Genomic DNA, 26646 nt, shown 5'->3' on the forward strand with positions numbered 1-26646 from the left:
CGTGTAGGCTGCGGAGGAGAGAACCGAACCGTCCCGTCAGGATCGCCCTGCTGCTTCCCCCCGCCCCGCCCAGGAGGGACCTCACGCCCCACAGAGGGAGGGCCCGGGGCTGAGTTCGCAGGGACTGGGCCTCCGAGCCTGGACAGAGGGGATCGGAGCGATTGTTTGTACCACTCTGCGGCCCAGACGCGGGAGGGACCGAGTTCAAGCTGACTTCGTCCACGCCCCGGACCAAGGGTGGAGAGTTCGCTGGCCAAGATGCTGGTCTGCAGTGGACGCCCCGGTCCAGGTTAACTCCGCGCCTCCACGGCCACTGAAACTCAGAATGTCCCCCAATAGCTCACGTCCACTGACGACGAGCCAGGTATAGCCCAGCAAGCGCGCACCGACCTCGGCCGCGGTGCGGCGCACCCGGAAGTGCGTCATGCGTCGACGCGCCGGACGGGATGACCCTAGAAGAAAACTACACCTCCCAGAATTCTCTGCGAAGGACTCCGCTAACTGGCCCAGCTTCCAACACGAAGGCGAGTTTGCGAAGAGGGGCGCAGCCTAACGGGAAAGGCAGGCGGGCGGGCGGGGTTCCACGAGTGGCCTCGGGTACGTACGCCCAGGACTCCGCAACACCCCAACTCCTGCACAGCGCACTCAGTCCCGGGAAGAGTTCGGCCTCGGCGGAAGGGGGAGGCTTGCTCAGGTTTTGATGTCAAGATAGGTTGCAGACCACAAGGCACAGCAGAGAGGGACACCGTGAGGCTACAAGCTGCGGTTCCCAAGGTCGTGAAACGGTTTTGATAATCAGTGCACCAAATAATACAGTTAGCAACTTAATAAAGGAGAAACTACAGTAGATAAAAGGAGAAATAAATAGAAGAACACCAATAATAGGAGATATTAACATACTTCTCTCTGTCCAAGACAGCTCAAGCAATCTCTCATAACAATGCAACAAAACTATAAATAGCATAATTTAAAAAGGACTTTCTGGCTGAATATCTTTTTAAAAAACTTTCTATTCAAATGCTGAATAAAATAGGGAACTACAGGTAAAATTTTAGATAACAGTAAGAATTCATGGGAAAACCTTAACGCAGTGATGACAGGAAATTTTAAACTCGAGTAGTTATAACAGTAAAAATAAAACAAAATAAGTGAATTTAATTCTTATAAAGCCATTAACACCAAAGTAAGCCAAGAGAAAACAAAGGAAATTTAAAGATAAAAGCAAATAACTGTTAGCAAGAACAGAAAGGACTCAAATGATATTAGGAATCCACTCAAAGTTATTGACATAGAACACTAAAGTATGTTATATATGCATAACTTTTATCTGCACGTGGAACATTATCCAGAATTAGTCACAAAATATTTCTCAATGTATTTAAAAGGGTTGAAATCATGCAATGTTTTCTAACAATGGCGGAATTAAATTAGAAATCAATCCCAGAAAAAAATGCAGTAAATCTCCATAGATTTCGAAATTTAAAAAACGCTTTTAAGTAACCCCTTCTCAAAGAAGAAATCAAAAGGAAAATTAGAAAATAATGTGAACTACATTAAAATGAAAATGCATATGAGATCACATACTATTTATCTGTTTTATTTTACTTAGCATAATGCCTTCAAGGTCCATCCGTGTCACATTCTCCCATTTTTTGATTAAAAAAAATTCTAGTATTTTATATTTATTTTTAAAATGATTTATCAAGTTTAGTTTTCCTATTTTAATTCCTCAAGTTCTGCTATCATATTCATTACTTTCCTTCTCTTTCCATAACTAGATTTAATTTCTCCCTAAATATCTAATTTTATTTGTATTCCTTTTGCTTGCACTGTTGGATGGCATGAACTAAAACATACCTATAATACTTTCATTTTATAAATTACTTTGATTTATAATCAAAAATGGAAATGATACATAAGTTTCCCCTGGTGACACATTTACTGTTGGCTCACAAACACATTTTGAGCGGCAGCACAGACGGTACCCCGCGTCCGTGGGTTCTCGCACTTCCAGGCGGCGGCAGAGGGGCTTCAAACCGCCAACCTGTTAATCCAGCTAGGCGCACCGCAGAGCCCTCTGGGAAGTGTGGTTATGGGACGCGCGGAACTCTGGGAAATGTAGTTCCGCGCGGACATTTCCGCCGTCGGGTTGTGTCAGTTTAGGTGCTGCGGCCCCAAGGGGTAAAAGTGTTGGGGGTGGGGGGCCGATGGTGAGGCTGCGGCCCTGGGGGCACCCTCCGCTACTGCCGCCATCACGCGGTGATCCCGGCGCGGACCGGCTCGCGGCGACCGCGACGCGCGCAGGAACTGGCCCCGGAGCTGGCGCAAGGAAGGCCCGGGAGGACGGCCCCGCAGCGCACGCGCCGAGTCCGGTCCAGGTGGGATGGGGGTTGGGGGGCGGCGCGGGGGCGGGAGGGAGCAGGATGGGGGGCAGCGTTAGGGAACTGGGGCTCTGTAGGAATGGGGGGCAGTGAGTGTGTGCGTCAAGAGAGAGACTTGGCCCGCCCCTGGTGATGGGTGATGAGGGGACCGTGAGGGAGACCGTGAAGTTGATTCATTTTGGGACACCTGAGAGTTGAGGTGTTGGAGTGCCTGTAAAAATCAATAACTGGGCGCTTGGGAGGCGAGGAGCAGTTTTGAAGCCAGTGGAGGGGATTAATCGGGTGATGGGCCTCTGGGGTGTTTGGGGGGCAGTCCATAGACTCGTGGGGTTGGCCGTTGTGGGGGAGAGGCGGAGGGAATTGGGAGTGAGGGAGCCCTGGAGGCTGCCCTCTGGAGTGAGTGGGGTGAGCGTGAGCCGTTGGGGATACCGGCCACCGGCTCCTTGTTGGAATAACCGAGAGCTGACGGTCAGTGTTTTGGATGCCATTGGATTGGCTATTCGGGCCGGTAGGAATGAATGGGCACAGGGAGGGCTCAGCGTCGTCGGACTGCGGATTTTTCATTGACTGGACGGCGTACTGGTTGTGGCGGTGTTGCGTTTGACCTGAGCGCTGTGCTCCCGGGAAACAGAGTTAAATCTCCCACCCGGTGTCCCAGGAAACGGCTTCCTGCAAAGAACCCGGTTCCTGTCTGACTGGATGAGACTCACACATGCCCCTGTTGACTTATGACTAGGCCAGACACCTACCTTCTAAGATTTAGGACCTCTTCCTGCCCTGGATGTCCTTGCTGTGTCCTTTGCCACTATTTCGGTTCAACATTCAAAATCCAGCCTGTCTTTCCAGACTGAGTGTGATTCTTGACTGTCCCACAAGGTCCTGGTTACCTTGTGGACATTGGGACCTGTCTCCCCTCTTACTGACAAAGAGGGAGACATTTAAAGCTCTCAGATGAGGTCAGAAGCAGCCCCATGTGGTCAGATCAATGCTAAGCAGTATTCAGGTGTTTGGTTTCCACGCTGCTGACAGCAGTGGAGGGTCCTGAGCCTGTGGTGACAAAGGCAGCTCTGTCCAGTCCTCGGCCCAACACTGGGGCTGGGCAGTTACTGCCTCAAAGGAGCCATGTTCTGTCTCCACTCTTGTTAACTGCCCTGGGGCAAAAACCAGGTGTGACCTGTTCCCCTCATTTAGGGCAGATGAATAGACACTGCCGCCCATCTCTCTACATTCACTGGAACACTGAAGACACCTTCCCCAGCTTTTAGTGCAAGAGCCTCCAGACCAGCACCTCTTGCCCTGGGCCTGCTGCAGGCAGCACAGTGTCTCCTTGCTCACTTGGTTTCTGGAAAGGCGCCCACTGACCTGTCCACCATGTTCAGTCTTCCTAGCCAGCCTGTCAGCCTGTGGAGCCCGAGCCAGGGCACTGGAAGCTTAGGAGGTGCCTGGCCATGAATCCCAGACCACAGGCGGAAACCACATGTGCTGGACAAGCCTTAGTTGGCAGGATTGCTAGGAAAGCTGGAATTTGTCCCTCTTGTCCCCAAGTTCACTAGGTACTGAGTTTTTTGGACATTTCCTTTCAGGTTTATTCTTGTGAAGGCAACAGCCCTGTGGCCCATGAAGATTTTGGCTCTGATCCCGCATGTGGCTGAGCGTAAGTTGCCCGGGCACGAACAGCAAAAACATTTAAAGTGTGAGTATTTATATGCATCGAGATGTAGTACGTTTTATTTATTATAATTTTCTTAAATCGGTTAGTTTGTCTCAGCAATTCTGCCAAAGATGATATCTGTTATACAATTTGTGCCTTTTTAAAAAGCTTTAGAAATAGTGGTTGTGCTCAGTTATCTGGTTATTTGGCCTGTTAGGGAAATAATTAAAACCATAACCTGCAAACTCAGAAAACTGCTCCACAAAAGTAGAAGAGAAAGAAAACAGTTTTGTTAATGAACAAAAATTAAACCAGAATGTGATGAGTGTCACAGGCAATCTGCTAGGGATTGCAAGGAAAAGAAGAAAGCTCACAGGTAGAAACAACTCATCACACACACACATTTGTCACACACAGTTTATACTGAATTTACCGGTAAGTGGGGTGACCATCTGTATTAGTTGATTGCCTTTATCCAAAGGAAAAACCAACCTTTCATCTCTTTATGATGGGAGGTAGTTTGACAACCTGGAGCTAGGTGCCAGAGTCAGGCTGGTTGGGCTCCAGCCTTCACAGAGACTGGGAGATAGGGCGGGTCTTCCTGGATGATCAAGGACCTGGCTCCCAGGTCCTAAAGAATGTCATTTTGGGGTTAAACTAGAAAGGGCTTACTTAGCTTTAGAAAAGAGTCACAAGCATCTCAAAAGGGCAGAGAAAGAATTTACAATTACATGTTTTTGAAAGCAGGGGTCCCCAACCTGGAGTGGTACCTGTCAGTGGCCTGTTAGGAACCAGGCTGCACAGCAGGAGGTGAACAGTGGGCAAGCGAGCAAAGCTTCATCTGTATTGGCAGGCGTTGTCCAGCGCCAGCATCCCACCTCAGCTCCACCTCAGGCCATCAGGCCTTAGATTCTCATAGGAGCATCAGTCAGTCCCTGGTGCCAAAAAGGTTGGGGACCACTGACTTAGACAATGTGCTTTCTTCCTGCCAGATTTCTTTCCCTTTTTTACACGAGGAAAAATCAGGCTGTTTTTTTCTTATTGTTAATTTATATTTGCCCTTAGAGGTCTCTGAGCTCATTAGCGAGTCTCCTACAAACTCTGGTAACTGTCGTTGGGAAGGGCTGAGACTGGGCCTTTGAAGCAGAGAGTGGGGAAGGGACCCCAGGGCCAACAGCTTGGACCCTACAGAACCACTGGACAGCCCTGTGTCCCACCACCCCTCCAAGCAGGTCCTCAGGTCGGGGATCAGAGACCCTTAGAAAGAAGCTGATTGTGGAGAGGTCCCTGGGTACGGAGGGCAGGGAGAGGTGAGTCGATGCCCAAGGCAGTGGGCAGCCCTGGCTGTTTCCATGGTCTGTCACACAGCAGGATTTTGACCTGCCTCGATGACCCCTGGAAACCCATGGCCTGAGCTGTTCCTGCCAACTTCTGAGGACAGGGCAGGGAGCATCTGTCGTGGTATGAGCTGAGAAAGAAGCGACATTAAAGGTTTCCTTAGGTCCCTTCTTGCTGCCGTCTGTCACACCGGGTGGTCAGCTTCTGCACAGCCTGTCTGCCCATCCCCCTTCTTGTTCTGTTAGCTCCTCTGAGCCACGCTTCCCTTGGGCCCCAGGGCTGATTTGGAGTGGAGAGCCAGCACCTCAGGCTGCGTCACTGTCTTGAGCTAAAAGCCCCTTTTTGTTTAGCCTGTCTGGAAACAAAGTGCATTTTACACGATGGCACCGATGAAGGCGATTTCACTCAGGTGCCCCCAGAAAATGTGGCTGCAGATGAGCCAAGATTGTTGTTTCAGACTTTGTCAGTGCCTCTGCAGAGCCATCGTGTGCTGGTGCCCCTCTGGTGTGTTCAGTTGGACTAGTGAGGCGAGTGCTTCATCTGGCATGTCCCAGCGGGAGCCAGGGCAGCAGGGTGCAGTGTCAGGCCCAGCGGCTCCCACTGCATCCTGCTCTGGGTTGGACTCCAGCAAACGACTCGTCTGAGTTCCCACTAAGAGAGAACCAAGATTTAGGTTCCCAGATGAATTACACTGTCCAAAACAAAATTCCTCCTGCATCTCCAGGACCTGGCTGTCAGGACGAGATGACTCGTGCGAAATAAGGAAGGAGAGGCGCCAGGGCCGGAGGCGCATTCCCCGTGGACACGCCGTGACCGGACGCCCATCCCAGAGCGTCCAGACGGAGGGAAGTCCCAGAAGCAGCAGAAAATGATCGTGTCACAGGTGAGTTGTTTGTGGGGATGTGATGAGGCGTGCAGAAACCTCTAAACCAAAGGCAAAGCCTAAATACATTTAAATCATAACCAGAGAAAAATAAACCTGGGAAAGAAGATGTCAAAAGCACGAGCGGGTTGCAGAATCATACAAGGCTTAACGCTGGCACGCGAATGTGTAAGACACGAGGTCCTTCACTGTTAGGGTTGAGCTGCAGGCTTTGCTCAGCTCTTCCCAGAAGCCGTGACCGAGGGGACAGGAGCAGTTAGGAAAGGCAGAGCAGTTCCTCGGTAGAGGCAGAGCTTTCCGATGCTTCCGTACGAGACGTGTCGATAGCTGCTTACGTAGCCGGTGTTGTGGACGAAGCCCTGCGCAGCAGGCCTGTAGTGAACGCATTCCTACAGCTGTCTTAGGGAGTTCCTCGGCATAAGCCAGGGGCGGGAACGTGAAGGACAACTGAGAACACGCTGGTCAGAGGACAGAAACGGGGCCTGGGGACACGTGCTGCCTAAGTTCTGGTTTTAGGAAAGAAACCCAAGCCACTTGGCGGAACTGGCCATTGTAGGAACTTCGGGCGGCCCTGTGACATCCGCCCGTTTGGAGTTCCGGTCACCAGTGGAGATGCCTTTGCTTCGGTTGGCAGAAGCAGGGCATCTGCCTTCAGCCCCGTCTCCGTACTTCCTGACCCAGGAAGCAGACCGCAGCATCCCTCCGCCTTTCCAAGCCGTTCCTGTCCACTTACCTGACTTCCCTCCTTTACCTCCCTTTCTTTGTTTATTTCTTTGGAAAATTCTGTCGTTTATCCTGACTCTAACCCCTTTCTCGATGCACAGTTCCATGTCAGGAGCTCAGCCGAGCTGTTTTGAGGCGTCAGAGTGGCCAGTTAAAGCAGCAGCCGAAATGAAGGTTGCTGAGCCTTTAACCGCACGCCGCCATGGTGCGAGCAGGAGCCTGACACGAGAAAGCGCCGACTGCCACCCCGTTCCATGTTTCCGGGACGGCTGCTGGTCAGGGCGAGGCAGGTCAGCACAGACGTGGGGTCAGCTCACTTCCCAGCAGCCCCGAATGAAGGCTCCTGCAGTTTGGTGGACTCTGGTTAGGAGGAGGGTGAGGCGGAATGGCCGGGTCACAACAGAAAGGTCTCCAGCTTCCCCTCCCCCACCCCACTGGGAGGTCCTGGCAGAGGCACGGAGAAAGGCTCAGATGAGGAGACCTAGGCCGCACAAGATCTTGGAAGCCAGGGCCTGCGGCCTGGACTGCAGCTCCTTCCGAGCCTGCAGTGAGGGCCCTGGCTGCACCCCAGCTCCAATGTGTGGATGGCAGCTTCCCCCATGAGGCCTGCCAGGTGGAGCCTCATCTTAGCTTGAAACTGTATGTGAATCACATAATCACCATCGTGGTCACAGCTCGGAATGGCGCCTCTCTCCAGAGAAACCCCGGAGTCTCGCCTTCTTGCATCCCTAGCCCCTGGCAACAGCGGATCGCTTCTCCATCTCTACGGTTTCGCATTTTCCAGAATGTCATGTAATGATATCCTTAGTATGTAACCTTTTGATCTTGACATTTTTCATTCATGTCTTCGAGATCCACCCACGTTTGTTCCTTCCTATTGCCGAGTGCTGTAACTGAATAGCATCCCACTGTGGGGACGCACCTGTCTCCTCCGTTCGCTTCTGAAAGGCATCTCGGGTGCTCTCAGTTTTTAGCAGTTGTGTTCATAGCATCCAGTTTTCGGGTGAGCGTGTGTTTTCAGTTCACTTGGGGATTACTGGGGTGTGTGGCAAGTCTTTGTTCAACATTACCTTCCAAAGTCACTATACCCTTTTGAGGTCCCGCCGTCAGTGCCCGAGCGTTGCTGTTCTGCACCCTTCCTGGCGTTTGTCAGTTTGGGGTTTTTTTATAATGTAAGCCATTGTATTAGGTATGTAATAGTATCTTTTTATACTTTGGATTTATATTTCCTTACTGACAAATGATGTTGAACATCTTTTCATAACGTTTATTTTCCACGCATATATCTTCTTAGGTGAAGTGTGTTTTACGCTATTTTTCTCATTTTTAATGGTGTTTGTTTCCTTATTGTTGAGTTTTAAGAGCTCTTTATATATTCCAGATAGAGATGCTTTCTCAGATAAGTGACTTGCAAATATTTTTTCCTAGTCTGTGCCTCATGTTTTCTTTTTCTTAACCATGTCTTTCACAGAGGAAAAAAAAATTGAATTTTGAAAAAGTCTAACATACTAATTTCTTAGACTGACCATGTGTTGGGTGTCGTATTTAAAACTTTGTTGCCTGTGTGACCCACCCAAGGTCACACAGGTTTTCTCCTGGAAGCTTTATAGTTTTCTGTTTCACATTTAGGTCTGCGATCCGTTTCGAGTTAACTTCTATGTGAGGCATCAGGTTTATTCTTTTGCTTATGGGTATACGGTGGTCCTAGCGCCATTTTTTGAAAAGACACCTTTCTGCATAGAATTGCTTTTACCTTTGTCAAAAATCAACTGAGCGTATTTGAGGGTGTCTGTTTCTGGGCTCTCCCTTCTGTTCCATTCATCTACGTGCCTACCTATTCACTAACATCAGCTTGTTTTAAGTGCTGTGGCTTCATGGGAGGTCACAGAATCAGGTCATGTGAGTCCTGTCACATTGTTCTTCTTCCAAATTGCGTTCGCTGCTGTAGTTCCTTTGCCTTTTATCCCATGCCTAAATGTCCTTCTTTCATGTAACACCTTACTGCCTCCGGCCTGAAAAGACAGAGTATCTAAAAACATGTTTTCTTTCTCCTCATCTTCATATTTCTAGCACCTGTTCTGGCTCTGGGTGCCTCAGTTGCTCAATATCTGTGTTCTAGAAGATACCTGAAGGAGCTAGCGAGATGGTCCTACTTGGGAACAGGATGACACCAGAGGGGGCGGCGTGCTTTAGAGTTGTAGATGTGTTTCTGGTTTTGATAGGGACTGAGAAACAGTCTGTCATGTAGCAGGTACAGGCCAGGCCTGGGGCAGCGGTGCTCAGAGAAGAACTGTTCCCAAATCCCATGTGCACCTTCCGGGCAAACGCTGTGGTTACTTAAAGAGAGCCGATTTCAGTGTCTCTTTCAGGGAATAGATAGGTGGAGAGATGAATGAAGTCACAGTGATAAATGTTTTAATAACATTTTTGTTTCTAAGGGTGCAGCGCATGATGAGGATGTTATATTAGTTAACCACTGCTGTGTAACAAATTACGCCAAACCTTAGTGGCTGAAAACACAAACATTCATCTCAGTTTCCGTGGGTTAGGAATCTGCCGGCCGCTTACCCTTTCGGTTCTGGTTCAGGTTCCACTGTGCCCCTGCGATCACAGTGTTGAGATGCGCTGTGCTCATCTCGCCATAGTGAGGGCGGCCCCAGCCAAGTTCACTTGCTGGGGCGTGGGCGGGCCCGGCTCCTTGGCTCCTGGGCCTCTCCACAGGGCTGCCTCGCAGCAGGCAGAGCAAGAGAGGTTCCCAGAGTGGAAGTACATCCTTCTGGAACCAATCTCGGAAGTGACGGTTATCACTTCTGTCTGCTCCGTTCCATCCAGTGGAAGTGAGTCAGTAAGTCCAGCCCCTCTTCAGGAAGGGAGGGTTAGCCAGAAGCTTGACTGGGAGTCGGAGGTCAGTGGGGCCAACGTCGAGGCTGCCTGCCACCGCAGAGAGGGAAGGCTGCATTCTACACGGAGTCGCTGCCCGTCTAACGGGATCGCGCTTCCCTAGATATCATTCGAGGACGTGGCCGTGGAGTTCACGCTGGACGAGTGGCAGCTACTCGACCCTGCGCAGAAGAACCTGCACAGAGACGTGATGCTGGAGAACTACAGCAACCTCGTGCTCCTGGGTAAGAACATCCTCGCGTGCTGCAGCCTGTGCCCCAAAACTGAGGGGCCCCCGAGATCTGTACTGATGGTGGATTTCAGCGTCAGATGGCCAACCCTTCGATTTATACACCCTGCTGAAGGATTTCTATTCGCATGCTTTATTTCATATCCTTCGTAGGTGCAAGCTCCCTATAGTTAGAGTCCCCCACCCCGCAGGCAGTGGTGTCCAGGCCCTGTGTTTTCAATCGACAGGCTGTCAGATTCTCAAACCTGGTGCAGTGTTCAAGCTGGAGCAAGAAGAGCCCTGGATGATAAATGCGGAGGTCCCGAGTCAGAGCTTCGCAGGTGAGAAATAATCAGGCGTGTGGCCTACAGTGAATGTCAATCCAGGTTTTCGATGATAGGTTAGCACTTTTGAAATGTTATTTATAAAACTGTGTTTAAAGTTCCTAAATCTTTCGAGTAGACTCGGGACTGGTGACATAGTTCTTCATGATTTTCAAAGTGCTCTGTATCCTGGTCTCCACATCAGGATGCGTCCTCTCTGCGTCGAGTCGATGCTGGAGTGTACCCCTCTCCACTGCGTAGCGCCACAAGTTGGTGGCTGGTGATTTAGGCCTTTGCCTTCGTGGATAAGGCTCTTCCTAGCTTCCTTTGTCCTTTCTTCTCTCCCGCCCATTCCAGCCTGCAAAGGCGGGCTTCTTCTCTCAAGAAATCAAATTTTTCTCATTTTAGGCAACACGGATTACCTTTGAGTTTCCTTTATTATTTTTCTTTTCTCTCTCGAGTTAGATTTCTTTTGTAAACCCACAGAGAGTAGAAGGTGAATCCCTGGCTCCAGGCCGACAGATGACCCCCTTAACGCAGCGAAGGGTCGTGCCCCTTTGCGGCCGCTGCAGACCCGGAACGTTGCAGTCAGCCTCCCGGGCACCTTCCTGATGCGGCTGGTGCTCAGCTCCTCTAAAGCGTCTCGGTCATCCGTCAGATAGTCTGCTGGGGTTTAGGCCCTCATTAGGGGCTGCGTGATGTTTCCCCTTTATGTCGAAGACCCTCATGGCGCAACATTTTATCTGTTCCGTTTCCAGCTCCTTTTGCTCTGGTTTCTTCCTCAGAATGTTTCGTGCATTCCTCCTCTGCAGATGGCCTCTGATCGTAGCGTGTGCCTCTCTTCGGCGTGAGCTCTTTCACCTCTAGCGAAGGGACCTTGTCTCCCGGCCTTTTCCGGAACCTCTGCCCATTTAGCATTGTTACAGGATTTACGTGGAATTCCGTAACCTAATTATTCCTAATTGGGCCTTAGGGTTTTTCCCACACTGAAAGATGGCCAGTAACGCCTTCTTCTCTGTTCTCTATGGCATTCGTGATGTATAATTATTAACTATTTCATTATTACTTGTTGTGGGGCCAGGCAGGAACTTTCTTATTCATCACATATTTCTTTAGAACAACGGTTTTCATCTAACCTTGAGAAGTCTATCAAATTACTGATGTCTAGGCACCATTCACATGGATTATTAGGCTACGTATGTGAAGTTTAGGAAAGCGGTCAATATAATTCTGTGTTCCACCCTTTAAAACCGCTGCTGTTATGTGGAATGAGAGAAATCGAGAGAATATAAGAGTCACGAACTAACCTTGTGGGACCAGAGAATTTTAACATAAAATTCAAAACTATAAAATATTCAATAATTCCACATTTGAACTTACAGCATTTATGTTAAAATGCAAAGCTAATTATCAGGATTGATGCTAGAGAAAGGAACTGCTTTAGAAGTTTAGAGACAAGTGAATCGTATCTGTCCCACACATATTGAGGGCTTGTTATGTGACTGAAAAATACAAACCTGGCCCCTGCCCCGGGGCTTTACGTTCTCATGGGCACAGAAGTGAGATGGTTACCTATCGATAAGCACTATGAAGAAAATAGGATATTCGTTAGTGTGCCTTTAAAACGATGTTGAGACTTGAGTGAGCCACGCACGCCAAAAGCTGGGAAGAGCACGTCAGATAGGAGGAACAGCAAATGCCAAGGTCGTAAGGCAGGAAAAGGGTCAGAGGAATGGTAAGGAATTCAGCGTGGCTGAGGAGTGATGAGCAAGAGCGTTGTGAGGGGAAGTCAGCGAGGATGGAAGAAACCAGGTCATGCCAGGGCGCGAGAGCCACGATAAAAGTTCGTGTTTCTCAAAGGTTTTGGTTTTCTTTTTAAGCCATGGAGTAGAAAGGTCTGATTGCATTTTCTAAAGATTACCGGCTGCTGCGTGGAGACTAGAATGGGGAGGGAGCAAGACTGGAAGTAGGAATATCAGTTTGAAAATAGGATGAAAGGACGGCAGTATTTACTAGAGTGTAACAGAAACATAACTGGGAATTTACACCTGTACCCGTCCCGAAGAGAACACCAATAAAAGATGGTCCATTTGTTTTCCAAAATAACAATACTTTCTTTTTTATTTCTTAAAGATTTCTTGATACAGTTGAACTACTTCAATATTGTTTTATATCGTTTACTTTATCAATTTAGATATATATTTTATTTCTCAATTTGATTTTAACTTAAAATTTTATTTTTCTTTACTCTCAAATTTCATGAATCAACTTTTTATAAACTCTTCAAGTGGATCTCATGTCTACATGTGACTCTTGCTTTTAATCGCCAAACTCGTTTCCACACTCTATTCCATCTCAATAAATAGCATTATCATCTCCACTCGAGCTCAAAACGTTGATCTTTTAGTCTCCTTCATATCAGCAGCTCTAGTTGGGTCTCTGAAATTCTGATATGTCTGAGAATTAGATGAGTGTTTTTGGTCCTCACCCCCCCGCCAAAAAAACAGATGATCCCACAGAAGAGGAGTAGTTGCCTTATATGTGAGATCTTGCCAAATCTTGCATCTTGCAGAGTACTTCCTGGGGGTATCACCTCACAACTGCTAGTAAACACACCTTTAAAAATCATCTTAAAATATTCGATACATGGTAATATTGTGGAAATCGGAAACGATTGTACTTATTCTGTCTTAATCTTACGCAAAGAATTCTCGTGGTTTGGAATAACTTCCATTAATAGCATTATACATAATTCAATATGTAAATTATAGATTCAGTTAAAAAGTCAAAAAAAGAAAAAAACGGGAAAAAAAAAAATCAGTGTTGCACTCTGGAGAACTCTTGGATAGTTCCAAGAATTCGCTTTAATGATGGCGCGGTTACCGATACCAGTGATTCAGGTGACGATCTGAATGAGAATGTTTGTTCAGTGTAACGATCGTACAGAAAACTAATGTTTCTCAGCTTTCATGTGTAAAGTTGACATCCTGCGTTTACTGTGCACTGTGTTCACTATGATCCTTCATAGCATTCAACAATGCGTGTGATCTTGCTCTTTTGTGGACTTGTTATTCTCAGTCTTCTCTGTATTGTAAGCCCTCTGATGGTGCATTGCTTACCTGTCTTCTTCCTTGAGCTTCTGCTACTAACAAGTTCTGGATACACGGTAGATAATCAGTAGATTAAAGCTGAATAAGTAAGTTAACCACCCCAGTCTTCCATTAGAAATTGCTCCAGTCTTTGTTATCTCGTGATCACTGTTCCTTGAGTATTCATCTTTCCTTATTTAAAAATTCATGTTTATAAACATTTGTAAATTTAAAATGTTTTCATTTCTGTTAAAGATGTTAGTACCCAATAAGTAGGCAGTTTATTTAGGAGATTTTTTTTGGGGGGTGGGGGCGGGGGGACTGAGATCAGAGGCTCCATTTCAGAAGTATTATTTAATAAGCATAATCATTGGGAGATTGACACAGTATGGTTCATTTTTTTTCCTTTTTAGAAGAACTCTGGCTAGATAATAATCTCATAGTGCGGCACCAGGATCATCAAGACAAGCTTAAAAGTATGGAGCAAGTCCATGAATATGATGTTTTTCGGAAAATATTTCATTCAGACATTAACGCTGTTCATTTAGGAATGAGACCCTATAAATGTGGCACTGATGAAAAACCTTTGAAACACCCTTTTGATTTTCTTATTCCAAAAAATGACTGTGGAAGAAAGAAACTTGAGCTCAATAAGAAATCGTTATTCTGTGTCAAACCCGACAGAACCCATGGTGGAATAAAATGCTGTGACTGCAATAAATGTAGAAAAGCCGGCAGTAAACAGTCATGGCTTATTCCAAACCATGTAACACATACAGGAGTCTGTTTATGCATGGAATGTGGAAAAGTTTTTAACAAGAAGTCACAGCTCATTATACATCAGAGGACTCATACAGGAGAGAAACCCTATGGATGCAGCGACTGTGGAAAAGCCTTCTCGCAGAAGTCATTGCTCACTATTCACCAAAGGACTCATTCAGGAGAAAAACCATACGGGTGTGGTGACTGTCCCAAAGCTTTCAGTAGGAAGTCGCTGCTCATTCTGCATCAGAGAACTCATACGGGAGAGAAGCCCTATGTATGCAGCGAGTGTGGAAAAGCCTCCAGCAGGAAGTCACAGCTTAAAAGACATCAGCTAACCCATACGATAGAGAAACCCTATGGCTGCAGCGACTGCGGGAAATCTTTCTCCCAGAAATTAAAGCTCATCACACATCAGAGAACGCATACGGGAGAGAAACCCTATAACTGTAGTGACTGTGGAAAGGCCTTCTTTTGGAAGTCACAGCTCATTACTCATCAGAGGACTCATACGGGGAAGAAACCTTATGCGTGCAATGAGTGTAAAAAAGCCTTCAACAGGAACTCACTTCTCATTAGGCATCAGAGGATTCACACAGGAGAGAAGCCCTATGAATGCAGTGAATGTGGTGAAGCCTTCATTAGAAAACCACAGCTTGTTAGACATCAAATAACTCATACAGGAGAGAAGAACTACCAGTGCGGTGATTGTGAAGAAGCCTTCTTTAAGAAATCAGAGCTGATTAGACATCAAAAACTTCATTTAGGAGAGAAACCCTATGGGTGTGTTGAATGTGGAAAAACTTTCTTTGGGAAGTCACAGCTCCTAACACATCAGAGAACTCACACTGGAGAGAAACCTTATGAGTGCAGTGAGTGTGGGAAAGCCTTTACCCAGAAATCCAGCCTGATATCTCATCAGAGAACTCATACAGGTGAGAAACCCTATGAATGCAGTGAATGTGGGAAAACCTTCAGTGAGAAGTCAAGTCTCATTCATCATCAGAGAACCCATACTGGAGAAAAACCCTTCGAATGCGGTGAATGTAGGAAAGCTTTTGCCTGGAAGCCACAGCTTCTTAGGCATCAGAGAATTCATACAGGGGAGAAACCCTATACATGCGGCGACTGTGGGAAGGCGTTCGTTCAGAAAGTGCAGCTCATCAAGCATCAGAGAAATCACACAGGAGAGAAAGCCTACGGATGCAGTGATTGTGCAAAAGCTTTCTTCGAGAAGGCGCAGCTGATTATACATCAGAGAATTCATACAGGAGAGAGACCCTATAAATGTGGCGAGTGCGGGAAGTCTTTCACTAGAAAGTCACACCTTATGAGGCATCAGAGAATTCATACAGGAGATAAATACTATGGATGCGGTGAATGCGGGACTACCTTCAGCAAGAAGTCACAGCTCGTGATCCACCAGAGAAATCATATAATATAGAAACCACATGAGAGCAGTGAGTATGGAAAGCCCGCTAGCAGATGTCGTGCCTCTTAACACGTCTGAGGACACACAAAGGAGAGAAACTCTATCGATGCAGTGACTGTTGAAAAATTTTATTGGCAAAGCTCACTAAAACAGAATTCAGAAAGGGGAAAATTTTTAGGTAGACAATATAAGAAAGCCTTCTCTCAGAAAACAAACTTATTACAACATTGATGAATTGTACTGTGATAGTATAGAACCTTTCGGTCAAAAGTGAAAGCTCATTAAATATTTAGATGACCTACCTAAACACGGGAGACACTATTGTCATGACAAGTGAGAGAAAGATTTAAGGAAGGGTAACTCACAGTATGCTAGAGAATACATACATAGAGGGAATGCTGAGTATTACAGATTGCAAAATAAGAATTTGAAGAATTCGATAAGCATGATCTCATTGAAGTACTTGTATAAGGAAGTTGTGTTTGTCGTATACATAGTATTATAAGATAGTCATTTTAAAACGGCAGGTGTGTTTTAAGTGCGAAGACTTCTGCTCTCTGCCATGGTAGTATAACCAGGACTGTATTAACCCTCCTGCCTTAAGCAGCTAAAAGCTGCAAGATGTATATGAAATGATGACTTTTAGACATGTGACAAGCACAGGTTTGTGTTTCCTGGCGGAAGGTGGACAAAGTGGCGGCAGTTTCCAGGCTGCGGTTCAGGGAAGGGAACAAACGTGGTCTCGCTGAATTGGCAGTTGGGGAGGCCACAGTAGCTAGAACTTGCAGAGAAAAGTACTGAGAGGAAGAGCTCCCTAGGGAGAGAGCTGCAGGAGTCGTCAGGGACCCGCCTTGGTTCTTCGGCCCATTACAGATTTGCATATGTGAGAAAGGAAACTTCCTGAGACCAGGAAGAGGAGGCTGGGACTCAGCACAGGGCTGAGGATAGTTCACGCCTCCACCAGCCAGTGTGGACATCACTTTTCACACATGGGCATCGAGCAGAATTCCCAGCAGACCGTCGCCTTAGTAGTGAGGATAATTCGCCCCAGATTAAAAGCTGCCCCGGCCCCACAATGTCTGGCACCCAGAAACTTGCCTGGCATGCAAAAAAGCAGGAAAGTGTGACTTGTAACCGGAAGTCAGCAGAAAGAGACTGAAGTGTTTGGAACTAGTAGACAAGGGTGTCTAACTATTATGAAGGTAATGTAGAGGAAAATGTGAATTTGATGAAACTTGAAGTGGAAGGTATATTTTTAAAAGCCCAAATGTAACTAACTTCTCAGGATGAGAACAATAACTTAAAAAAAAAAATGTGGGTGGAATTAAGAACAGATTAGACATAGGAGAAAACAAAACTAATGAACTCGAAGAATAAGAAGAAAAAATACTCAAATCCAAATGATGTACTCAGAGGAAAAAGATGGGAGAGGAGAATAGGAAATCCATTACGGTGATGTAGTATGTGTAACTGGAGTCTCAGAGGAGGAGAGAGAGGAGGCAGGAAAAAAAAGTATTTGAAAAAATACTGGCTGAAAATTTTCCACATATGGCAAAAAGTATGACTCCACATACTCAAGAAGCTCAAAGAACCCCAAATAAAGAAAACTGCCAGTGGACGTCATGTCAAATTGATGAAAACCAATGAGAACAATTCTAAAGCACCTGGAGATAAAAAGACAAAATACACAGAGCAAAGGATGACAGCACACTTCTGGTCAGAAACTGTGCAAGCTGGAAGACAGTGGGGTGACATCTTTAAATTATTGGCAGGGAAAAACCCTGCAACCTAGAGTGCTATTACCCATCAAAAACATCTTTCAAAATGAAATCAAAAGATGACTTCAGAAAAACAAAATCCCAGATCATTTATCACCTGCAGACCTGCCTTCAGGAAACGCTGAAGGAAATTCGACGGCAGCAGGAAAATAACACCTAGTGGAGACCTGAGATCTGCAGGAGGCGAGGAAGAGTTCTGGAAATGGTGAATATGTGGGTAAATAGGAAAGTTTTTTTTCTCATTTTAAAGCCTTTTAAAAAGATAATTGACTGGTTAAAGCCCAAGAAATGGCGTATTTGGGGTTGTGCTGTATTTGGAGGTAAAGTGTAGCCCGTAAGTATGGGTCTTCAAAAACAGTTGCACAGACCGCACGTCCAGCACCTGTCTCCGCGGCCGGGGCGACTTGTGTCGTAGCAGCTGCCCGGCATGAGCTGTCTGGGCTGGACCTGGCCAGGTGCTGCCCGTTCTCCGCGCCGCCACGTCCCCCGCGGACTGCTTCGCTAGCGTTTCCGCGTTCGTTCGTGTGGACGTGGCAGGCACTAGCCCGGGACCCACGCGAGGGAGCCCGGGGAGGCTGCCGCGTCTGCCCCGGGAGGCCGCAGCTCCCGTTGAGCGGCCCGGCTCTCCGTTCCCGCCGCCCCTCCCCGTGCCCCTCGGACTTAAGGGTGATAACTGCCTCCGGCTGCGCTGCCATCCCCGGCTGGTTTCCATAACCCCGAACTCCCATCTGTAAGAAGTCCTTTTGTTCCACGTCCCGCGTTCGTACTCGGAGTGTACCATTTTTCTGTGCCGCATACTAAGTGATGCGCACTTAAATTTGAGCGTCAGTTGTGTGTGATAGGGCACAGACTGGCATCTCTCAGGACTCCCCCACCTCAAATATCAGGCTTTTCTCTCTGCGTTTTAACAACTCAGTAGAAATTACCACCAATATCGAAGTTCTTTGTGTTTTTCGTTCTGTTTTGCTGCAAACGTCAAAGGCTCGGGCGGTCGCTGCTGTCTGTGACCGCGGGGGGTGCTGCGGTTTTATTACTAACCCTCCTTCCGTGATAAAACCAAATCCTTCACCAAGGCTTACGCTACCCCTGGGTTAGCCTAACAACTCACCAGAGAGCGTTGTCATTTATGTTACATGTGGACAAGAAAAAAATGGTGACCCATTACCGAGCGGTAAAGGAGGGATGGACCACACTTCCCAGAACGCTCATTGAAAAATATCCTCGTTCTGTATTCAGCTGTTTTTTTATGTGTGATTCATGTCAACTGTAACCGTGGACAACACGTTTCATTTCAGTAGTCAGCATGACTACAGAGAGCCCCCTTCAAAGGGGACACCAGTTCCCATCACAGACCATGCCAGAAAGAACATCAGCTTTTCAAAGATCAAACCAGAGTTGCTTCACCTATAAGCTCACAGAGCACAGTGAGGTTGAAACAGACTCTCAGAGAAGGCCAGTGCAGACAGCACCATATTGTCATTCGTCAGACACCTCTCCGAGCAAGTTCAGCTCTCCTCAGCCTCCCCCGCAGCAGGTCTCTCCATCGGGCGGGTGAGCCTCCCTTGGAGGGAGGATCGCATCAGGCTGCACCGCAGGATCTCCCCTTCCGGCTGGACTTGCATTTCCAAGGACCTTTTCATACAGGTTTTCCATTTTGTGTAACTCCAGGAGGCACCATTCACAATGTAGTGTGTGTTAATGAACTTGTGTCTCACGCAGGTCCTACCTTTAAGGAATTAGCTAGCAAATGAAATAGTTTGAGACTCGTGCACGACTGGAATGCAGCATAGTGACAGTCGCCTGCGTGGCTTCTCTGCAGTGGCACTGTGTGACTTGAACGTGGTGGTAGAATGGTTTCCACCATCGGATTCACCCCGCCCCTTTTGTCTGCCACATAGTGACGGGTAAGGCCATTCTCACTGTCTTCATCTTAGAAATTTTTAGTTATCTCACAACGCGTGTCTGCAACTTAGAAGCAGGCGGTGTGACATCTCACGGTCACCTCAAAAGAATGACATTTAAGTGAGTTACATCTAAAGTATGCTTCCCCTGAGTTGTATAGTCACCTCCCAACACTCAGACCCCATCGCCACATCAACGCACATGCCTCAATAAGTCAGTTTGTTCTGAGACCAAATCTATGAATCTGGGGATGCTTCTAACCATTCTTTCCTTTGTGGGTTCTTTGCAACTTGGGTCACAGTTATTGTTCATTGTATCCAGGTAGTCTTGACATCTTGTCATTGAGACTGTTACTTTCAAAATGTTAAGGTTAAATAAGTCAGGAAATACCAAATTTACTTAGTGCCTAATTACCGAAATCATTCTTAGGTATTTATCAATATATAAACTGTTAAAGGTGCCCAACAAGGACACAGTAGCTCTAGAAGCAAGTCACTGCCGAGATGAAAGGAAGGGAGAAGTGACATTTGTAATTTGAGGTTCTCACGTGAAGCATCCCTATCATTAAATTTACTTAAAAAAACCATCGAGCTCAGACTTAAGAAAAGAAGGGGGAAGCAGGTCAACTTCCTGGTGTTTGTTGATCATGAGAAGGTGACAATTAAACCATGGACTGCTGCCACTGCAGCAATCGAAATGGCAGCATGGGTTCATCCCCAAAGCATGGTCACAGGGCAGCTCTGAGGGCACGCGCACGTTACGTACCGTCATCCTGTGTGTAGCACATTTGTATGAAGCAGAACGTGTGGAGCGATGGTGCCTGAGATCTGAGACCAGCCGTGCGTCCCGTACAGGGTGGGGTAAATAGCTGATGACGAAGGTCGGACGGCTCTTCCTTGTGAGGCGCACTGAGCTGCTGCTGTGTGGAGATCAGGGTGCCCGGGGGGCGTGCCAGGTCAGACCGATTGCTGACACTTCCCTCTGTGCTGTTTGAAACTCTGTACCCACGTTTGCCGAGTAAACTGCCTGACGAATGATGCGTGTGAGTGTGGTCATTGGGAACAGGGAACCCCAGCTTCCCCCCAGCTCAGCTTCCCAAACTGCATCTGAATTCTCGCCGGTCCCGTTAAAACCCGATGCACCTAGACATAAAGCGGAAAGCACCGCTCGGTGCCGTCGTTGGCGTCGACTCAATGGGCTGCCAAGCCCTTCGCTCACCCAGCTGGAGCTGAGGTCCCTGCCGAGGGAAGACAGCTGCTTTTTGCGGACTTAATTTGGGGGCGCCGACCCTCTGAGGCTTAAAAGAGGAGAATACTCAGCCGGACCAAGAACTGAGTTTGGAAGAGGAGCAGACAGGAGGCACAGCACGCGAGCTTTACCCGCACCGCCCGGGCCTTCTGCAGAGGGTCCGGCAGGACCGAACAGGTGGGACCCTCGGCACTACCGCCTCATCAGAATCCCCGCTGAATCCCCTGCCGCAGACGGCACGGCGGCAGCGCCAGGCCTGGACTCCGCGTACCCGCGTCTGGTGCGCTGCCTGGGGACACAGGTGTCCCCGGCCTCCTCTGTCTCAATGCCTCCCACCCCACTAGCGTACGCGTCAGGTCCCTGCTTCAATGCCTGAGTGTACGTGTAAAGTTGCAGTTTCTGCCTTGTCGAGAGGGCTTCTGATGAGAATGAGAAGCCACCGCCCCACGCTGACGCCATGCCACCTTTCGGGGTCTTGTGCGAGGTCAGCTCTGTGCTCGGTGCTTTACGTGTTCTCTGTGCGGTCGGCGCACCGCTCGCCCTAAGGCACTTCGTGCACCAGGTGGCGGAACTGGGCCTGAGCCCCTCCACCTCCCTAGAAGCAAAGCGCCCTTTACGATGCTATTATTTAGGCTGTATTCCTCCCTGTTTCAAACAGCGAATTTCTTTAGCTCAAAGTCCTTGCGTTTACGAATTTCACAGTCTAAAGCCAGGAACACTGAGGTTCTGAGAAAGTTGGGAGCACAAGGGGCGCCCCTCACGCGCCACTAGTCATCTCACTACGGTGTGCTTTCTGACATAGCGCGCTTCGGGGGCTCCAGATTCCCAGTCTGTGACATTAAAACGGGACGACAGTAAGTGGTCTTACTGTACCCAGCCCACGCTCCTGTCCCTCGAGCTGGGAATCAGGGGCTCCCCTCCCCACTGCGAGTTCAACTGCCTAGCCTGCTGACCAAAGCCATAGTCTGTCCTTCCGGCCACAGTGACTGCCCAGGTCCGGGGCACGTGACTCAAGAAGTGTATTTCCAAGACTATGTGAACAGATTCTGGGAGGAGTGGCACCCCCTTGGGTTTTAAAACTAGAAAACGGAGCTGCTCTTGTCCGTCCTACTTGTAGGGAGAACCTCGTCTTCAGGGCGAAGGGTTCCGAGACAAAATGAAGCGGAGGAACAGAAAAGTGAGTGGGTAGGACAACAGTCCCCGCGGTGTCGTCTGAGGTATGATCCATTTGCCCCTGAGGTTATCTCCACCCTTGGATTTTCTGTTTGTTCCCCAATTTATTTTCTTTTCTGCTTTGGTTGCAGCCTGTCTTTTGCAACCAAGAGTTCTGACTAACGTAGGTATGGCAGCTGCCTTAGCTATTTCCAGGTTCTTCATAAGACCAAAGTTAAAAAAACAGTGCACAGGCCTCTTTTTTTCATTTTTTTATTGTGCTAATATATAACAAAATGTACCATCTTAACTATTTGTAAGTGAACAATTCAGTATTATAATGTGCAAACATCACTACTATCCGTCTCGAGCACTCTGAAATGACACCCAGTAAGCCAGGGCTCCCTCTGGTCCCCGCCACATGCTGTGGCCAGGGGGAAGGGGTGGGTCACAACCTCACCGCAGGACTTCACCACCGTGGGAATGAGGCCATGCTTGACACTCCATGGGGTTCTTTCTTTTCCACACCAGAGCCAGGAAGTTCTGGTTTCAAATGCTTTCCAACGGCAGTTTATCCTGCTACATACCCAGATGACATTTTTGAGAAACACATTTTTACTTTACATGCTCATTTTCTGGTCTGACCAGTTTTAGGATGTCCACTAAATGGTCCTATGGAGTCTGTGTCTGGACATTTTTGGCAGGTCCCCATCTGACACCAGTTGCACCGGCCACAGTGCCGTGCACTGCACCCACACCCTCCATGACGTGCTTCTCCTGAGAACAGAAGCGGGATCTATGGGAAATCCTGAGTTGGACTTTTCTCCCCTGCGAGGTAAAAATTCTGAATTGTGCTGACTTCTGCTGCTGTTCTGTTGGCCACAGAGCTGGCAGTCTGCTGACTTCTTCAAACGCTCAAAAGGAGCCCAACAAATAGGATTAAGGCTCTTTCTCCACTTACAGAAGTACTTCTACTTGTCTTAATTTGTCACAAGACCAGTGGCCTCAATTTTATGTAAACCTCTCATTAAAGAGAAGATACGAGTAGAGAACATTTTGTGTGACAGCTCACAAACTCATTCGCCAAGTGCATAAAGGGTCATCAAAACTAGCCATTACTCTCTCAGTCCTGTACATAGACTTTAACTGACCGAGTAAGGAACGAGACCTTAGAGCTGCTCCTTTGTTCAAGACACAAAGCGCACCTTATCACTAATACCATGTCGGGCATTAGTTATTACTCTTTATGGACGAATAAGCCATTATTGACTACCAACGTTGCCGGTTGTGCTCATTCATGAGTCTGGATTTGGCCCAGACTGTCAGAAATCCATACGGTCTGTCCAAAGTATCAAGGAGTGGCTGGCACGAGAACTGACAAGTATGTTGATGATGACATATGCTGTCGGTGTGTATGAACACGTACAGCTTTAGTTCATGAAACACTTCATATGCCACCTCATTTAACATCTACTAAAAAAACACATTGGATATTATGTGTATCATTGCTTTTTTTATATAAACTTTTAGTTTTGAAACAAGTCTAGACTTAGAAAATTAGGGAGCTCCTGTATCTCCTTCCCTTGGCTCCCCTTAGTGCTACCATCTGGCAGACCCCGAGGACGAACTGCGCAAGACAGCAAGTTAACACTGGCACAACACAAGTATCTAAGCTGTGGGCTTTGTTCACCTTTCGCTAATGTCCCTAGGACATTACAGGGACCTATGTGACATTCGGTTGCCTCCTTAGGGTCTTTTTGTTCTTTATTTTTGAGGCTGACAGAGGTACGTGATTTTCCACAGTTTGAGAAGGTCAAGTATTTCAAAACTTGACAATACTAAAATTCAGTTTCCAAGTGGCATTCGCTTTCCATGCATGATGATGCACCCTCTGCACCACCCCTATCTGAGGCAGAGTCGGTTTAACAGTAGTGCTGGGAGGTCTCTTTGGATGAGAGAAGAAAATCCACGTGGCAGACTGACATTCTGAACTGCGTGAATTCTGCTGGACCAAACCTTCCAGTGAAAGACGGAGTTTGTTCCTCAGGGTCCACACTGACAGGGTGGCTGCTAGATCTACTGAGGTTTGGGTGTCACTTCAGTGTTGGGTGTCTACAAAAGTTACAGTGAAAAACTCTACAAACCGTAATTGTACCTTCTACAATTTTTAAGATCTATATTTATTAATGTCCTAATCTTTGTAGCTATGACTTTTTCACGATTGTCCACTGACTAGAGAAATAACATTTACTCAAGTAGATATTTCTTATAATGTCAGATACAGATCAATACTTCCTATTAGTTAAACAAACAGATCAATGTTTTAAACAAAACTGGTTGAATGTGAAATATTGTACAAGTCTGAATAGCACCAAGGTAAAGAATTTAGCATGTAACGCCTCACTGAGGTTACAGACTTCAAATCTACCTGCGTCTTTTCTTTGTGGCCAACGATTTCAATTGTCATTTGAGACATTTGCCTCTCAGCAATGGCATTTTACTTTTGCTTACATTTTAACAAAAATATGTCCCCTTACTTCATTAGCTGCTATTTCTATAAATATAGGAATTGGGGAGATTTTCATAGGTATCTATGAATTAATAAATTTTTTCAACATGTAAAACTGTATTATCATCTTTCCACCGCAGTACCTTACCTACCGGTAATAATGGCCAAGTTTATTGGCAAAACTTCAGGTTTTCTTTTCCGAGTCCCCACTCTGCGAGCAGCCGGAGCTGTGGTCCTGTTTCAGGAGGACTCAGGAGGGCAGCATGACTGCTGCTCTGGTGGCACCATTTGCACACACCAGGAAACTACTAATCTGCATAAAATCCCCACACACAAGATCCCCTCCAACTATCCCTGCACTGTCCCCCTCACCCAGTGAAATGACATGAACGTGTCACCTTGTTTCACTGATTCACCATTTAGCCAATAATTTTCATTCATTCAATAATTTCATTGTTATAATCAATAAGCCTTCCATCTACCTTGGCATGCCTTCCTTCCCCCACTCATTGTTTGGTTGTTTTTCTTGAGGCTGAGAAACGGCCTGGATAAGCAGGGATGAAGCTTATTTGAAGAGTAATGCCCCAAACTACACTGCAGAACTGGCAGTGTGGAAAGTAAGGTTTTTTAAATATCACCGTCGGTCTCCCACCAGTTTGCACAAAAAGTGACCGCCGCCATAAGATTGCCACTAACACCACAGCGGAACAGAGCGCTGACAGGAAAGTTATCGCCCCTCCTAGCCCCGCCCACCCCATCAGGAAATGGGCGTTTAGGCCATTCTCACATATGTGGAATCTGAAAAACAAAACAAAAATGGAGCTCATAGACAACAGAGAACGGACTGGTGGCTGCCAGAGCTGGGGTGGGGGATGGCCAACAGGAATGAAGGTGGTCAGAAGGTACAGATTTCCGGTTCTCAATAAGTCTTGGGGACGTAACGTACGGCATGGGAACTATGTAATGATACTGTACTGCATAACTCGCAGCTGCTAAGAGAGTAGATCTTAAAAGCTCCCATCAAAGAAAAAATTTATAACTGTGTGGTGATGGGTGTTAACTAGATTTACTGTGGTGATCATTCTGCAATATACACGAATACTGAATCACTAGATTGTGTGCCTGAAACTAATGTCATGTCAATCATACCTCAGTTTAAAAAAGAGTACAAAATATAATAGCTTCAAAAACAAAAAGAGACTCATATAAACAGCCATATTCAAGGTTAATTATCAAATACAAACTGCTTAGTTACGGTAACTAACATAAATGATTCAAACGACCTTGTATTTAAAGTTGGTGCTGTGTTAACTTAAATGGATGTTGTCTGAGGTCTCATAAATGGAAAAAGGGTTTCCCCCTAAAACGATCATTAGTTATATTTTCTACTGAAGTTAATTAATTCATCATGGGCAGTATTTTTTCCTCGTAGAAATCACGCTCACACAGTATGCAGAATAACAATCAGTGCACAGATAAGCGCTAATTATAGATGTAACAGTAGCTTCTATTTTACCTCATCTCCTACTCTTCTGCTAAAGCACGTTAAAGAAAATACAACGATCGCGGCATATCATCCCTAATTTTAGTATTATCTCTGAAAAAGAGAAATTTTCCTACATAACCACGATATTTTAACTACATCCAAGAAAATCAACAATGGCCTCATATTATCCAACAGCGAAGAGAACATTTTTCAAGACGAAATCACTCTTGTAAAAAGAGGAATCACCGTATACCTAGGATCCAACCTGGGGAGGTTATATTTAAATACTTAGTAATCTGTAACAGTTTCCTTGTGCGATACAACAAAATGAACGGCTCTTGTGAAAGAAGAAATGAATTGTTTTTCCCCGCATTAAACCGTAAGAGTGGATAGGACTGACTTGAAATGACGATACTTGCAGTCGTGTGCGGCGCTATGGCAATGGGGTAGAAATGTACCTTAAGTTTGAACACGACTCCTACTTTCTCCTGGGAATCTGTCGGAATTGCAAACTTCACGTGCACCTGCGCGCTTCCGACGCGGCTTTCAGAATTTGCGTCGGTGCCCAGGCCCCGCGTTGCCCCGTCCCATTTGCCCGGACTGAACATGGAGCCGACCGCAGCTGCTTTGGGGATCCCGGAAGACACGGTCGTCCCGGCCAGCACGGAAGATGGCGCCCGGGCCCGCAGCCGCGCATCTGCGCACGCTCCGCCACCCGCACGCGCCGCTCTCGATGGCCGCTCCGGGCTCCACTCTAGCCGCGGCGCTCGCGGGACGCCACCGCCAGCCAATCGCAGGGCGCGGACGCCGCTGGCCCCGCCCTCCGGATCAGCTGAGGGCTGCGCGATGTCTGTTGACAGCGGCCGCGGCGGGCGGCCGG

The 26646-nt window shown here is 47.2% G+C and overlaps 1 protein-coding gene and 1 long non-coding RNA gene across 2 annotated transcripts; one reads left to right on the forward strand and one right to left on the reverse strand.

Moving 5' to 3' along the window:
* Nucleotides 1–2136: 2136 nt before the first annotated feature.
* On the forward strand, nt 2137–20405 carry ZNF605 (zinc finger protein 605). The gene is made up of 6 exons (XM_006909959.3): nt 2137–2378; nt 3965–4074; nt 6095–6253; nt 9981–10101; nt 10334–10426; nt 13911–20405. Exons 3-6 carry the CDS (start codon nt 6239–6241, stop codon nt 15701–15703), a joined length of 2022 nt encoding a protein of 673 aa, XP_006910021.1. The 5' UTR covers nt 2137–2378; nt 3965–4074; nt 6095–6238; the 3' UTR covers nt 15704–20405.
* Nucleotides 20406–22028: 1623 nt separating this feature from the next.
* LOC112478369 lies at nt 22029–26535 on the reverse strand. Its single transcript, XR_003045812.1, has 2 exons — nt 26225–26535; nt 22029–23883 (listed from the first exon to the last, which is right to left on the reverse strand). It is a non-coding gene; the product is annotated as an uncharacterized LOC112478369 (long non-coding RNA).
* Nucleotides 26536–26646: the final 111 nt, after the last annotated feature.

The sequence above is a fragment of the Pteropus alecto genome, unplaced genomic scaffold (assembly GCF_000325575.1).
Source record: "Pteropus alecto unplaced genomic scaffold, ASM32557v1 scaffold213, whole genome shotgun sequence".
NCBI classification, from domain to species: domain Eukaryota; kingdom Metazoa; phylum Chordata; class Mammalia; order Chiroptera; family Pteropodidae; genus Pteropus; species Pteropus alecto.

Coding starts and splice junctions, on each gene's coding strand:
- ZNF605 (XM_006909959.3), top strand. Junction 10,102..10,333: donor CAGCAACCTCGTGCTCCTGG/GTAAGAACATCC, acceptor TTCAATCGACAG/GCTGTCAGATTCTCAAACCT. Junction 10,427..13,910: donor CCCGAGTCAGAGCTTCGCAG/GTGAGAAATAAT, acceptor TTTCCTTTTTAG/AAGAACTCTGGCTAGATAAT.